The 14585-nt window shown below is 44.3% G+C and overlaps 2 protein-coding genes across 4 annotated transcripts; one reads left to right on the forward strand and one right to left on the reverse strand.

The window, feature by feature from the left end:
• The first annotated feature begins 621 nt into the window (after positions 1 to 621).
• Positions 622 to 7145, forward strand: fam151b (family with sequence similarity 151 member B). 3 transcript variants are annotated; one of them, XR_009710072.1, is made up of 7 exons: positions 622 to 961; positions 1100 to 1225; positions 1406 to 1565; positions 2153 to 2370; positions 2834 to 2969; positions 3862 to 6156; positions 6239 to 7145. XR_009710072.1 is itself a non-coding variant. In XM_061261798.1 (6 exons), exons 1-6 carry the CDS (start codon positions 832 to 834, stop codon positions 4010 to 4012), a joined length of 921 nt encoding a protein of 306 aa, XP_061117782.1. In that variant the 5' UTR covers positions 622 to 831; the 3' UTR covers positions 4013 to 7145. The 3 variants fall into 3 exon arrangements, 2 of the variants coding, with proteins under 2 accessions (XP_061117782.1, XP_061117783.1); XM_061261798.1 differs by having other exon boundaries at positions 3862 to 7145; XM_061261799.1 differs by lacking the exon at positions 1100 to 1225 and having other exon boundaries at positions 3862 to 7145.
• ankrd34bb (ankyrin repeat domain 34Bb) lies at positions 7111 to 12680 on the reverse strand. The gene is made up of 3 exons (XM_061261797.1): positions 12384 to 12680; positions 9442 to 10062; positions 7111 to 9146 (listed from the first exon to the last, which is right to left on the reverse strand). Exons 1-3 carry the CDS (start codon positions 12678 to 12680, stop codon positions 8376 to 8378), a joined length of 1689 nt encoding a protein of 562 aa, XP_061117781.1. The 3' UTR covers positions 7111 to 8375.
• Between the last annotated feature and the right edge of the window lie 1905 nt (positions 12681 to 14585).

Raw genomic sequence — 14585 nt, forward strand, 5'->3', positions numbered from 1 at the left:
TAATGAATGTGAATTTTGCATTACACACACAATGTCCTTATGAGTATGGTCGACAGAATACTTTCTCCATTCCAGGTGATATCAAGTACGCAATAGTTATTTCACCTAGAGACTATGGCAAGCTGTTTTAACATGTAATGGTTTCGCTTGACTATGCTATGCTGAATTACATTTTAGATATTCACCAGTGTATTTTGACTCATCATAATCGCAATGAGACCAGTTTTGAATGATAATTTAAGATATCCGCAAGTCTATTTTAATATATCTCTAACTGAATTTTGACTAGTAAGATTAACGTCACTTTTGCCATTAAACTGTATGGATTCCAGATATCTCTTTAAATTATGACATTGTTTTTACTAGGGGGCAGCCTGTAGCGTAGTGGTTAAGGTAAATGACTGGGAGACACAAGGTCGGTGGTTCTAATCCCGGTGTAGCCACACTAACATCCGCACAGCTGTTGGGCCCTTGAGCAAGGCCCTTAACCCTGCATTGCTCCAGGGGAGGTTTGTCTCCTGCTTAGTCTAATCAACTGTACGTCGCTCTGGATAAGAGCGTCTGCCAAATGCCAATAATGTACTATTGAGACGCTCAATGCATTCACATGACCGGAGAGAAGTGCAACAGAACTGCGAGGGAAGAACATACATTTCCCATAATCCAGTGCGTGTGTCAGAAGTGTGGGAGCTTGAATCTCCAGCGTTGCCAGGCGAACGATATTTTTCTACAGTCTGTGGAAAATACACTAGCTTTTGGTGTAGAATTGAATTCGCTTGGTGGGCTTAGCTAGCTAACTAAATGTAAGGTTTAACCCTGCGTCTGCGATTGATGGGAGCAAGATCGCGTTTTTGGACCAGTCGTTTCCGTATACATGTCGTCGCGCTTTTCTTGATTGTAGTTACTGCTGCATGGACTGTTTGGAACCTAATGTCCAAGATTCCGAGTTTCTCCGACTCAGGTATGTAGTAAGCAATGTTAGTGTAACTTTTGGTCTGCCGTCCAGTGTCTTTGCAAACGTTAACCAAGGTAGCTAAGCACCCAATCGTGCTTCAGTAGTTATAAGCGTTTTAATTGTGCCACACTGGTCTAATTGCAGGCAAGATGAGCGAACAGACATTGGACTATTTTCTCAGAAAAGGGACAATAAATGAGAAGGATGCTGCGAATGTGGAGTGGTATCATATGGCCAACACCAAGTCTAAAATCACCAAAGCACTTAGAAGTAAGACGTTTAAATGACGGATAAATTGTTTTGGGGTTTGAGGTTTCCGCATGTCTTTATGTGTTCTATCCCCCGGGGCGATTCGAGTGCTGTTCGGGGCTAGCCGAAACTTCGTGATTTTTCAGAAAAAATGCACTAATGCACAATCATTTTTCTTATGAAATTTCTTCTCTGTTCGAGGTTCTGCCCAAATGATTGAGGCGGACATTATAATGAGAGGCCACGACCCCAAAGAGCCAATAATGGCCCATCCTCCTCAGACGGACAGTGACATCACTTTGCGTGATTGGCTGAAGGAGGTGTCAGCGTCTGACAAGGGAATAAAGTTAGACTTCAAAAGGTATTTATAACTAGTACTATCTGTATTGTATCAGTTACAACATAACATTACGATAAAATGTGTAGTGGTGCCTACTTTTCATTGATTGATTTGGCAATGATTTTATTTCGTTGCATTCTATTTGTCTGGTGCTTTTTACAGAGATGCTGTCAGAATGACACTAGAAAACTCGCTTCATAAAACCGTTATGCCACACGGAGGAGCTATTTCATTATCAAATGATACGAATAAGAAACTACAATTTAAATCCCGTTATAGCTTAAACAGGCGCATTAGGTCGCCTTCATTACTGTTTTGAGGAGACATTTACACTCACCTTTATGCAGCCAGAAAAACGTGAAATGTTAATCAAATGTCCTTTAATCAAAATTTCCTGGGACCAAAAATATCTCTCCAGGCGGAATTTAAAATGTCCCGTTAGGTTTTGCTCGTTCCATGGACCATATATAAACAAATAGCCCAGTATTATGTGCATGATCCCCACCTGTTCCTGTGCTCTTTTTATTTTATTTTATTGTATTTTATTTTTTTATATCAAAAATATAATACCATATATCCTCAGAATGGTTTCTAAAACTGAATTTCAGCCTGCAGGCAGTGGCGCCCTCTATGCAACTCTTGAAGGAAATTCGGGGGCAGATGCATGGCCCTGTGTGGATTAATGCGGATATCCTCCCTGGTCCTGGAGGGAAGGCCACTCCCCTGGCACCCCAGGACTTCCTAGAGGCAGTGGGACCCGGACACCCCGGTGACGTTCTGTCCCTGGGCTGGACCACAGGCTGGACTCCCAACACTGACAACCCTGGTGAGCTCATCATTTATCCGCAGGCTCTTATTCTGACACTCGCAAGTTGTGTAACCTTTATTTTGTCTTCTTTATGATGCTGTATGTGTATTTCATGCAGTCACAATTTGTACAGTAGTAAAAGTACAGTGCTTTTTTTGGAAGGCCATGTCCAATGTGGTGATTTCAAACTGAAGATTTTCAGTTTTCTCCAGTGGGTTTCACTGACTGTATCTTGTTGAAAGACTAAGGCAGCGGAATAGGAAAGCAATTAAAAGTAGTAGTGAACTCAATAGCACAGGGCTGGTCTGGTTAGCTGAGGAGCTCTTGAGCCTCAAGGATGAGTGACCGCATGAACTAAGCAAAGGTACAGTGTGTGTCTCGCTCTGAGGCTCAGTAGAAAGGTGGTATTATTCATAATAATGCTGCTAAAGCTAATTTAATTATTATGAATCATTCATTTCCACTGGCTGTCCCGTGGCAGGATATAGCTGGGAGATGGTTCAGCAGATGGAGGGGGTGTGTCGCGATCTGAAGCAGCCAGTCACGTTCCCCGTGCGAGCTGCTCTTCTCCCGCAGTCCTACGCCCAGCTCCTCTGGCTCCTGCAGCAGTCCGACAGGTACGCCCCCGCACGGGTGTGGCCCTGAGACCATTCTCCCTCTCAGAACAGGACTGAAATGAGAAGCTGTTATTACTCATTTAGGCGGGAGAACACTCACCAGGGGGGCTACTCAAGAGCCGTTATTCACTATTCACCTTGATTTAGAAATAAAAAAACCTGGCAGACACAAAGGTTCTGCAGAAACCGGAGCGGCAGACCCTACCGTGCGGCTTTGCATGGGTGTTAAAATGGAGGATTTGCTAATGTTGATACTGATGTGGGTTTCCTGTGGTTTTACTCAGGGTGTTGGTGTTAAGCTGGTACATGGTTCATTTGGCCCGTGACCGGTGTGTCAGCTTTAGTGCGTGCTAGAGGCTGCGCCGCGCTCGTTTCCCAGTAGGCTGCAGTGCATTCTGGGACAGTGGGAGAGCCAGCCATAATTACTTAATCTCCTTACCGGATCTGGAGGACCTTCCGTCTGCTCCTCTCTCAGCCGTGGGTGTGACCGTACAAGTTAATGTGTCCTTCAGTCCGTGCCCTCGCAAATGAACAGAGTGCTCTTTCAGTCCAACTGCCAGTGAGACATGTCTGGTTTTGTATTTAGTGACCTTTTTATTCAGTAATTTAATTTTAAAAAAAATGTTTTTATAAATTTTTAACTCATTTGGACAGTGGAAAAAATACACTTTCTCTCTATGTCACACACACACATACACACACACAATAATCAATATCAATAATACAATAATCAATTGTGCCAGAAATGAACCAGTGGAACAGAACAGAATGGGTGTTTAGAATCCTTGAGTGCGATTATTATTCCCAGTGGGATAAACACATTACTATTTTCAGGTGTGCTGTCAGGGAAGCTGCTTATAGCTTCTTGGTCCCTTTCCCTCACCTTTCCCAGGTACAGCCTGACTGTGTGGACGGGGCTGAGTGATGAGGTAGCCATGGAGGACCTCCTGCCATACAGGAAGAACATTGACAAGAGCAGGGTCTACTATGACCTCCTGGAGTCCCAGAGCAACGCCTTCAGGAAACTCCCAGGATACTCTTAAACGGGCAATGGAAGTCCATCAGGACAAAGAAATTGGGGAAATGGCTGGGATTTCATAAGTGATGGTGTGAGCTCACAGTGAGCTATACACAAAGAACAAACAAGCACACCTTGTGTTTTATTTTAGGACTTCTCCGACTTGATATTTATTGGGTGACTGTAAGCTGTAGAGAAAGACTTATGCTGAGGCATGTGACAAAATCTGACCTTGATCGTCTACAAAGTATTGCTGTGAATGGTAAATGGTTGCCATGGTTGCTGTATTAACCTAATAACGCAGTCGGCACGTGGTGAGGCATTAGATGAAGAAAAAAATACTTATTGCGACTACATTTCCTTAATAAATGGTAAATGATTGACTTGTTAATTTAACCGCAATTGTACCAATGACTTTTCATTGGAAACAGGTCTGAATGACCAATAGTGGAGCCAACTGCAGTGGTGCTAGTGACCCCTCCTTCTCAGCCCTCTCAGCACGAGCAGGAAATTAGCTTCCGAAAAGAAGTCCGGCTTAAGCCAACCTAGAGGACCACGTGGTGGGGGTTGCCCTTTCTGAGAGTATCTCACAGGTTCCAATACACCAGACAAGCTCAGTAGTGTATTTGAATCCCAAACAGTTATGTATTTGACCTAGGACTGGTAGTGACACACCCAAATTCTAATATTGAATCCTGATCATGCAGTGATGGGCTTGCTTTTCTCCAAATTGGGAGAAAATAAAAAGGGTTATTCTTTAAAAAAATCATTGCAAGAATAATACCCACATACGCATGTTGAGGTCAGGGTTGGGGTGACTCCCATTTTGTTTTCTATTTCAGTCTTTCAAATTCATCAAAAAATCAATTCAATAGTAAGTGGTGTGTTTTTGTTTGTAAATACGTATGTGTTCTTATGACTAAGGCAGTTGGCAGTGCAGTCCTGATTGCGCACATTATGCAGGTGCTCAATCTCTCTGAAGTGGGGATTACTGTTATTGCTCAGCTTTTGATCCCCGGTGGGAATCGACTGTTTGGAGAGTGCGTTGTGTCGTTCTGATGAGCAAACAAATTGACCTTGCCCTCGTTGATTGCGTTGGTCAGTGAAGCCTGGCGATTAGTCTGTGGCCGGTGGTGGGATTTGGACTGAGCTGCTCATGTGAATGGTGAATGAATGGTTGGCATTTATATAGCGCCTTTATCCAAAGCGCTGTACAATTGATGCTTCTCATTCACCCATTCATACACACACTCACACACTGACGGCGATTGGATGCCATGCAAGGTGCCAACCAGCTCGTCAGGAGCATTTGGGGGTTAGGTGTCTTGCTCAGGGACACTTCGACACAGCCCGGGCGGGGGATCGAACCGGCAACCCTCCAACTGCCAGACGACTGCTCTTACTGCCTGAGCCATGTCGCGTCTATGATCGCGTCTATGATCACTTCGTATTTACAACAACTTCACCCAAGTTGCTTGAATAAATGTGTGCCTCTACAAATGCTCAGAGGAGAAAAGGGCTAGTTTTCTCTAGGTAAAGACATCGGAAGCAGATAACACGTGACGCATAAGGGAATCGCTGAGCTGCTCCCCCATAGTCAACAGCAGTCCCCTGTTTAGCCATTAGATGGCACAGCTGTACTGAGAATGGACCCACTTCAAGCATCCGCCTTTCTCGTTTGAATACAGGGATGGGCAAGGAGGGCCGTATCTGTTTCTGAACTTCTGCTCTTAATTTAATTAGGCCCATCATTTACATGATCTGTCATTTTCAGCCACATAGTGTCATATAAACAGCAGCTGATAAATATTATTTCCTTGTAGCATTTTATTGTTGTCTAATTTATGAGTGAATCGGTCATGCTGCATGTGGCTAATTAGCTGATTGAGCCAGGGTAACTGGTGGAAGCTAAATCCTGTTGCAGTGAGTGTGCCCACGTCTGAATCTCCCTTCAGTGCAGGTTGGTAATCATTTTATCATGGTTTCATAATTAAAAGATTAATTGTGTTAATTATGAGAGGGAGTGGAGCCATTGGTTCCTGGTTCAGCCTGACTCATGGAATGGTCTAGAAGCAGAAGCACTTCATAGCTCCACAAGATGGATTACCTGCTTTGAATCTCCAGGTCATGTCAAAAGAGCTCGGAGTGGACCCGCCTTGTTAAATGAAGGTAAAATAAATACACCTTAATTGGAATGCACTCATTGTCCATTTTGTTTAGACTGCCATCAGAGAAGACTTTCTTTTTTCAGCTGTAGTTTGATCTGCAGGGAGCTGAATGGAGGCGTCAGGACGTGTGTGCAGACACTGCTCAACAGAAGCCCTAATGATATTCAGCCTCATCAGAGAAAATAATTATTTGAGGACCCACAGCTGTGTTTCTATGTATAGCATTAAAGGGGCTATTTATTTACAGAGGTCATGTCAAGGTCTGTGACGTCAGAGAACGCAGAACGAGGGCAGAGAAAGGGGAGGGGCATTATTTGGATAGGCTCCGTTTTCGGCAGGACTGGTGCATGGACCCTTTAACCAATCAGTGACTTGAATGAAGCATACAAGTGTTGAAGCGAAACAAGGACCAGGGGTGCATCCCAAAACTGGAGAAATGTATCTTCACTACCACCATGTCTCCTACCCTGCAGTGTGTGGAGGAAGGGAGACTATGTTTTGAGTATTGTGATGCACCACAGAAGGTACTTCAGAAATTCAGCTTTACCACTTACCATTCAGCTGGACACCCTTGATGGAGATTTTTATCTTTTAGTTTGCCAATTCCGTTTTTTTGTGAGTGCATAAATGAAACTTGCTTTTGCTTTCTGTATAATGAACCACAATATTCTGCCTCGCATATAATGCATTCTTCCCACTTCGTTGCCCTTAATAAAGAGGAACCAAAAATTATTTGTGAATAAACCTAATGCATTTCATGCATCAGAGGTTTCATGTCAAGTGAAAACAGGTGGTATTTTAATCACATTAATTTGCTGACATCAAATATCCATTTACTCTGTGTGTTGCCAGTGCAATAAGCATTGCAATTTAAGTTTTTGCCTGTTTGAAGCGTGAATGCACAGCCTTTATGTACACAGCCGAGAAGGACAGAATGGAAAATATTTCTTGTAACTGGTTATTGATCCAACAATAAAATTTTATTTGTAATGAGTGACACCACATTTTTTCCCCCTTATGAATGGCAGAGAGAAAAGATGAGGAACAATGGCTTTCTCGTTCCCTCACCCTTACAACGCGCTCACACACAAAGTTGTTACACAGTTGTTGCGTTAATAAATGGTTTTGTGAAAGTATGAATGAACACATGCATTTGTATGCCTGAACAACAGCTACATCATCAACACTCACTCCATTGAGGGGGCAGGAAGTGTCCCAGATACGTGCCTCTTAAAGCAGAGCCCCACTATCACCCTTCTCACACACTCACCCCTCTAACATAGCTTATCATATTCACACAATACACTATGTCCTTGAGAGTGCTTTTACATTCCATGTGTATGGATATTTGAGGAATACTGATTTCAAACAGATCCGTTATAGCATCTTAAAAATGAAGCCTTTCTCATTAGGCAAATTTACATAAGCACTTGCATCATGTTGAAGCGTAGCATTCTCCTGTTAACATGAGTCAAGTGTACGGTTTCTCATTTTAATTTGTTGGATATTGTGTTTGTGGACTCATTTTTTTCATCACCTTGATTTGCAATGCCGATTAATGTTCATGAAAGCCAATTTTATCTCCTTTTGACAGTTGACCTTCCGTTTCCTGAAAGAGCACGTCTGTTGACTAGAAGTACGATTATAATCCATAACTGGCATGTCCGCTGCTTGCCAACAAAGCAAATGTAAGATTAAGTTTGCAAGGTACAGGGGCCTGTTCACGGTATGTTGCCAGGAGATCGTAATCTGTCATGTTTTGAAATGAACCATGGACACCCAAGCCATCAATGGGTCCATCAATGGCACATTGATTTGTTTGGTTTCTATTTTCATCATAACCATAAGTAAAATACCCTTGAAACCACAGTGAACTGACTGTCGGTGAATGTGCCATTGATAACCGCCTCCTTTACAATCGTCACAGAGATGATGTCTGACGCTGAAGTTGGTCTATAAATCTCTCTAAGTGCCTCCCTCTGAAGTGCCTTTTAAAATAAGGATCCTCGCTAGGAGGACGATGTGTCCGTCTGGGTTCATGTCCTGAAATAACCGCTAATGTGCTAGTCATTTTGATGAAAGGAGTGCCAACAAGGTGTGGTCGCCATGTTAGTGTTGTCTGGGAGGTTCATTGGACTGACAGACGGACACCAGAAACAGGTTTGCAGTAGCAGAGTGACTACAGTCAGGAGCGCAGTGATCAGGTGAAGCACAGTGGGATCAGTGGCCGAAGATCTCCTCGAAGTTGGCCAGCTGCTTGATCTGCTCCGTCTGCATGGAGTGACGCCTCAGCAGCATCTTTTTGGCCTTGAGATCCCTGGGGAAGTTGGGGGCACTCGGTACCATGTGTTTGGCCCCCGAGGGCCCCGACGACACCCCCGTCTTCACGAGGCCACCTCCCCCGGTGGGACCGGCACTGCCAGCGGCTCCTGTCGCCGTGGCGTTGGCTCCGATGTCCGGGATGGGTGGGTGGGGGTTGAGCGGGGGCAGGTAGCCAGGCCGGGTTTGGGAAATGTGGTCGAGGAGCAGCGCCCCCGACCCCCTGCGCTCCATCCCGGCCCCCCTCCGGGGGATGCCGTCCAGGGACTCTCGGGAGCAGCCGAAGGTGGATGAGCGGGTGGAGACCAGCTTGCGTTTCTCGGCTGCACCGATTCCGCCCCTGCAGTCCTCTGGAGGGTGGCCGCTGAACTGGGGCAGCTGGGAGTCGGAGCTGTAGTGGTCCACCGCCCCGATGCCTCGCCTCTGGACTATACTGCGCAGGCTGGACACGGCCAGCATGGGGAGGGACTCGGGGTCCTTGTCCACTGGGACGGGTGCGGGGCAGGGCCCGCCACCGGCCCCCGCCCCGCCCCCACTGTTGCGGTGGAGATCAGGGTGCGAGGCGGAGTGGAAGGAGGAGATATCGTCATACGACATCTTCCTCCCCAGCCCAGCAACTCCTCTTCCTTTCCCCAGCTCGATGTTACTGCAGCTGGAAGCCTGCTCGAGGGCCTTATTCAGCCCAGCCCCATCCGACACAATGACAGTCATCACCATTATATTCATCATCATCACAATCACAGAAATAATACAAATAATCATTATTATCAACATGATATTGATAATAATCATGAAGATAGGGTCTCATTAAACATATTCATAGAAATAATAATAATCATAATCCACATCATCATATTGATAATAACCATGAAGAAGATGGGCCTCATTAATAATAGTGTTAGAAATAACAGTAGTCATCATCCACATCGCCATATTGACAATAATCATGAAGAAGACAGGGTCTCACCTTCACGTCGATGCTTTGGTGTTGGGTGACGGGGGTCTTGGGGATGACGATGCCGTTGATTCTGAAGGACAGCTCCTCCTCGGGGGTGATGTCCAGGAGGTTGTCGGACAGGGAGGAGGCTGTGCCCTGCTGCGGGAGCAGGGAAGGTGGGATCTTCAGCCAGGGCTCGGAGTGCAGCCTCTGCAGGTGCAGGAACTTGGCTGAACCTGCCAGGTTCAGGTCCCGGGTCGGGGAGCCTGGCTGGGAGGTCCCGGCCGCTGGGTTCCCGGGGTCCTTGAAGTTGAAGATGCGTTTTTCGGGCTGCGCTGAGGTGCCGGTGGCCTGGGGCGAGGTGCGTAGGTCGATTTCGGAAGGGGACATGCAGCCCAGCGGGGAGCAGTGGAGCCGGTCCTCCAGGTCGGGTGGCGGGGGTACGTTGAGGTACTGCTTGGTCATCTGGCGCCCGGAGGGCAGCTTGTCGGTGGTGATGATGATCACCTCCTTGCCCTTGGCCTTGCAGGCATCCAGCAGCACCTTTAGGGTGTCCTTGTCGCTGGCGTTGACCGCGTAGACCAGGGCCGAGGAGCCGGAGCGGTCTTCCAGGCTGGGGTCAGCCCCGCTGGCCAGAAGCAAGGACACAACCTGGGAACAAAGAGAACCAAACACTACACCAGGCCTATGAGCCAGAGGCTGGGACTCAACCAGACCTGGGTCAAATCTGTCATTCACTGTTCTATGCTTTACTGAGCTTGTCTGGTGTATTGGAACCTATGAAATAACTGTCAAAAATACTCTTGGTTGGCTCAATTGAACCAGGCAAGATAAATGTAACACAGTAAAAAAGTATTTGAATCCGAAACAATTACATATTTGATCCAGGTCTAGACTCAACCAACATTCGACCTTGATACTGAATAACATCTACCATGGTTTGGCGAGTTCAGCAATAGCTAAAACTAAATTACCAATACAGGTCTGTGGAAAGAAAAGTGTAATGCCCACAGTTTCAAGGTTACAGATGAATGTTGATTGAATACAAGCCAGTATTTATTTCAGGACTGTGTTGCTAGGCAAGAGACATGAATGTGGCCGTAATAAATGTATTGTGTACGTAGAGTTCTGATTTGCCAAGGTAGAAGCCAAATGATCTATACTGAATGGGTTCCAGCCATGGCCTGTCAAAGAATGTGCAGATATCCAACATGTGCAGATGGCTCATTTGTGGAAAAACAAAGAATTAGTCAGAATCATTGAGAAAATCAACTGCGAGATCAACTATCTCTATTAATATTTAATATGAAAAAAAAAGCACAATATTCTTAACTATTCTATTCTTCCAATATCAATTGGCTTTAACATGTGGTCACTGTTCACGTGAATTAACCCTTTCCACTTTGCACCCCCATAGGGCAATTTCCACCTGTTTTGTAATAGTCGTGTAAAAGTGTGAATATCTCAGAAATTATTAACTGCACACACATGATTGGAGACTTAAATTAAATAAGAGGCTTGTAGCATTCAGACATTTGAGAAAGAACACATTTATGCCAGGGCATGTACATACAGTGTTTACACTAAAATACAAAAAATAAATACAAAACACCTTGTTTAAAAAAAAATTTTTATAAGTCAAGGACCAGTCCAGAACTACTTTTTATTTGTGCTTGATGTAAATTTGAGTACATAATATGGTAAGGATATCGACAGGCATTCAAATTCCAATTTTCCCCAAACTGCATCCAGATGTCCTCAAGTGTCCCCAAATCCCTCCAAATACAATCATATATTTTTGTCCCAACACATGATTAAAAAAAGTTCTTTTTTCGATTAAAACTGAAAATGAACCTTCCCATGTGTTTTAGTCACATATATGGGAGTATGTTTTTATACAGCATGCCCAAAGTGTCCAAAAAGCCCTCAAAAAAAGATTACTCAGCCTAATGCTTTCGAACAAACCTGCATCACATTTAAAATGGAACTTTATTTCGAAATTAGATTAACCAGAGCCCTCCCTGTTAGCCTAGTTAGCCAGTACAATTACAGGTTTATCTATCTACAGATATTAATTAATCGAAGTCCAAATCCTGTAATTATGTGTCTGTTATGCGAATGCATCAATATTCTTTAACTCTCCGTCACCTCAATATGACACATTATACCTTGTTGGAAAGGGTAGGAAACTCTGTACAAGAAGCTTACCATGTTTTACATTAGTTCAGAACTGAAATGACCTAGCAATGCATTCAGGCAACAATATGAAGTAGTTCATGATGGCATTCACTGAGGTATAGTCCCGGCAAAAAAATTGTTTTCTCGAAAATGGCGCAATGTAATTACATAATAAACTTCAACGTTAGTAGCTTCATAACCAGGTGGGATATTTGCTTCAATAAATATATCTATATTGAATAATAAAACAAACCTGTATTTCTAACAAACTGAAAATATGTCAGCCGGACGTGGAATGAAAGTGAGCTAAGAAAAATAAAAAAGTTTATTCCTGCAACTTCTGAATTATATATTTTTGTTCTTGAGTACATTTTTTGACATAGAGAAATGGTCTGAAAGATTGTTAGAATACGCCTTATTGTCTGAGTCTGTGGCGGGGTTGTAAGCTGTGGCCTCCTGATAACCATCTAAGCTGCTATTCTCGCAAGCGGAGAGTGTTTTTAACAATCTGGCATCGCCATTCAGCTGTTTTGACATGTCACAGTTTTTTGTAACACAACAATAATTTGAGACCTCAAAGTGGACAGGGTTAATGATGTATTTTGAATTATGTATTTGTACATCATTAATTAATTAATGATGTGTCAAATACATACAGATGCATAAACAAAACAGCGGAACAGGCTCATTTCTCAATAGTTAGTTAGTGACAACAACTTTGTTTAATGGCAATTCATGTAACGTTATTTAAAAACGTTACCAACGTCTTTGTTAAATTTGAACACTTGGCTCACCTCCACTCCGGCCTGCTCCAGACAGGCGTGCATGAGGGCCGTTTTCCCGCTCTTGTCCTGGATGTTGGGGTCGGCGCTGTTCTCCAGCAGGTACTTCACCATCTTGGCCTTGGGCACGCTCTGCTGGTCGGTGTGCCGGGTCTTGCAGGCCACCATGAGCGGGGTCTCACCGCGGTCGTTGCTCTCGTTGATGTAGGCCCCGCCCTCCAGGAGCAGGCGCGTCAGCCGCAGACGGCTCAGGTACACGGCCTTCAGGAGGGAGCTGCCGTCCGTGCGCACCTCCATCACGTCCTCCATCCGCCCCGCTAGTGCCCCTCTGCCTCCACCCTGGACATGGACACCAGGCACCACTCTCTCACTCAGGCCTGCGGAGGAAGGGCAGAACCTGAAATAATATCATCTGATCGTCTATATCATAATAATAATAATAATAATAATAATAATAATCATCATCATCATCATCATCATCATCATCATCATCATCAACAACTACATCATCAGCATCATCAGCCACATGGAAGCCACTGAATGTATGACCAGATGCTGAGAAGGAAAGACATTGTGGGGTTCACAGAATATATTATATGGACAAATGAATAAAAAATTATTACTAAGAATGCGAATACAAATTATAATTTATTTTAGGACAATTGGTCTTATTCTATTGCTGAAAAAGGACGGAAGCGGAGACTCCAGGGGTCAGAGAGTAAAAGTCCTGCCATGTTTTTTCCAACCATGAACTCAGCCAGCACATTTCACAAATTTGTTCTACCTCATGGCTGAAGAACTGTACTTATGAGCAAATCCAGGTGACTGGAACAAAATACTGTACTTTCTAAACCTGAGTTTCCCACCTCTGCCGAAAGATCATTTGCACAGAAACAGTACCGCATGTCAGTACAGAGTGAGATACTGGGGTAACTGTAGAGTCAAGGAGCAGGGTTTAAAAACCTAACTAAAATAGGAAACAAGGATAGGGGAGAAGAGAGGAGTACAAAGTTCACTTCACTGCTCATTTCCAGTGGCCATTTTGTTATGACTGCCTTGTTGAAGATCCTGCCTTTTCCCTCCATACAACTGGATGGTGCCCACGGACATGAACAAAAGCAGAGCTGAGAAGATAAATTTGTGTTGATAAAACCTACAGTGCAGGCAGAGGGAAAGAAAACAAATCGTATGAACCGGCCCCAAAAATGAATATTTAGCTGATTGAAATTTCGCAGCTCATCCTTCTCCCTTTGTAGTTGAAGTGCATTAATTCAGTTGTTTTGCGTTTCATTGACAGGAACACTAAAAATCTTGAAGACCTTTGAATCCAGCTTATTGTTCTTTGAAAGGCTTCTTTCACCCTAACCTTGAAAGATAATGAGTTTTTGTGCCTTTATTTAATCACGATTATGTAAATACCCTCCCGGAGATGTGCTGGCACAACGTGTTCACCTGCCTTACTCACGGTTTCTCGCTGGGATAATTATTCACCAGCTCCGGCAAAAAATAACATAAGTTATCATAGCCCTATTTTTTTGCCTAAATTGCCGTACCTGTCCTGCGTTATCGACAGAAACCACATTGGCTTGGAAAAGAAAGAAGAGGAAAAGAAACCTTGGCTGTCTGTCAGTGTAAAAGCTCCATTGAGACATGGTATGAAAAGGGCAGGACACTTGGCATGGCAGAGTACCACAGCGCGCCTCAGTGGCCTATTGTTACACTAGCCTTGTCTCTGTGCCTCTACCGCCCCTCTACAGACCTGCAGAATGTCAAGTCTGTCTCCAGAGAGAGGCAGAGAGGGATGGATGAAATAGCTAAAGGGAGAGGGAAATGAAGAAAGGGGAAAGAAGAGGGAGAGAGAGATGCAAGACAGGAGATGAAAAGGAGAGCGGGAGAGAGAGGAGAGAGGAAAGAGGGAAAGAGAGCAGAGGACAGAGGAAGACAGGGAAAAAGTGAGAGATGAAAAGGAAGGATGAAAAAGAGTGAAAAGAAGGGAGAGAGGGAAATAGAGAAAGGGCAAAGGAGAGAGAGAGAGAAGGGGGAAATAGAGATAGAGAACAAGAACAACACAGAAAGAGATGATAGAAGAGAGCGGGAGAGAGACTGCTTGATATGGAGGGAGAAAGGGAGATAGAGAGATGTAGAAATAAACTGTATCCACCTGCGCTGAATAGCAGGGAAAGGTTGAAAGTGTACAAGAGTAAACTTGCTAAG

Source organism: Conger conger, chromosome 11 (genome assembly GCF_963514075.1).
Source record: "Conger conger chromosome 11, fConCon1.1, whole genome shotgun sequence".
NCBI classification, from domain to species: domain Eukaryota; kingdom Metazoa; phylum Chordata; class Actinopteri; order Anguilliformes; family Congridae; genus Conger; species Conger conger.

Coding starts and splice junctions, on each gene's coding strand:
- fam151b (XM_061261798.1), top strand. CDS start 832: ATGGGAGCAAGATCGCGTTTTTGGACCAGTCGTTTCCGTATACATGTC. Junction 2,371..2,833: donor TCCCAACACTGACAACCCTG/GTGAGCTCATCA, acceptor GTCCCGTGGCAG/GATATAGCTGGGAGATGGTT. Junction 2,970..3,861: donor CTCCTGCAGCAGTCCGACAG/GTACGCCCCCGC, acceptor CACCTTTCCCAG/GTACAGCCTGACTGTGTGGA.
- ankrd34bb (XM_061261797.1), bottom strand. CDS start 12,680: ATGGAGGACGTGATGGAGGTGCGCACGGACGGCAGCTCCCTCCTGAAG. Junction 10,063..12,383: donor TGGAGCAGGCCGGAGTGGAG/GTGAGCCAAGTG, acceptor CTTTGTTCCCAG/GTTGTGTCCTTGCTTCTGGC. Junction 9,147..9,441: donor ACCAAAGCATCGACGTGAAG/GTGAGACCCTGT, acceptor GGGCTGAATAAG/GCCCTCGAGCAGGCTTCCAG.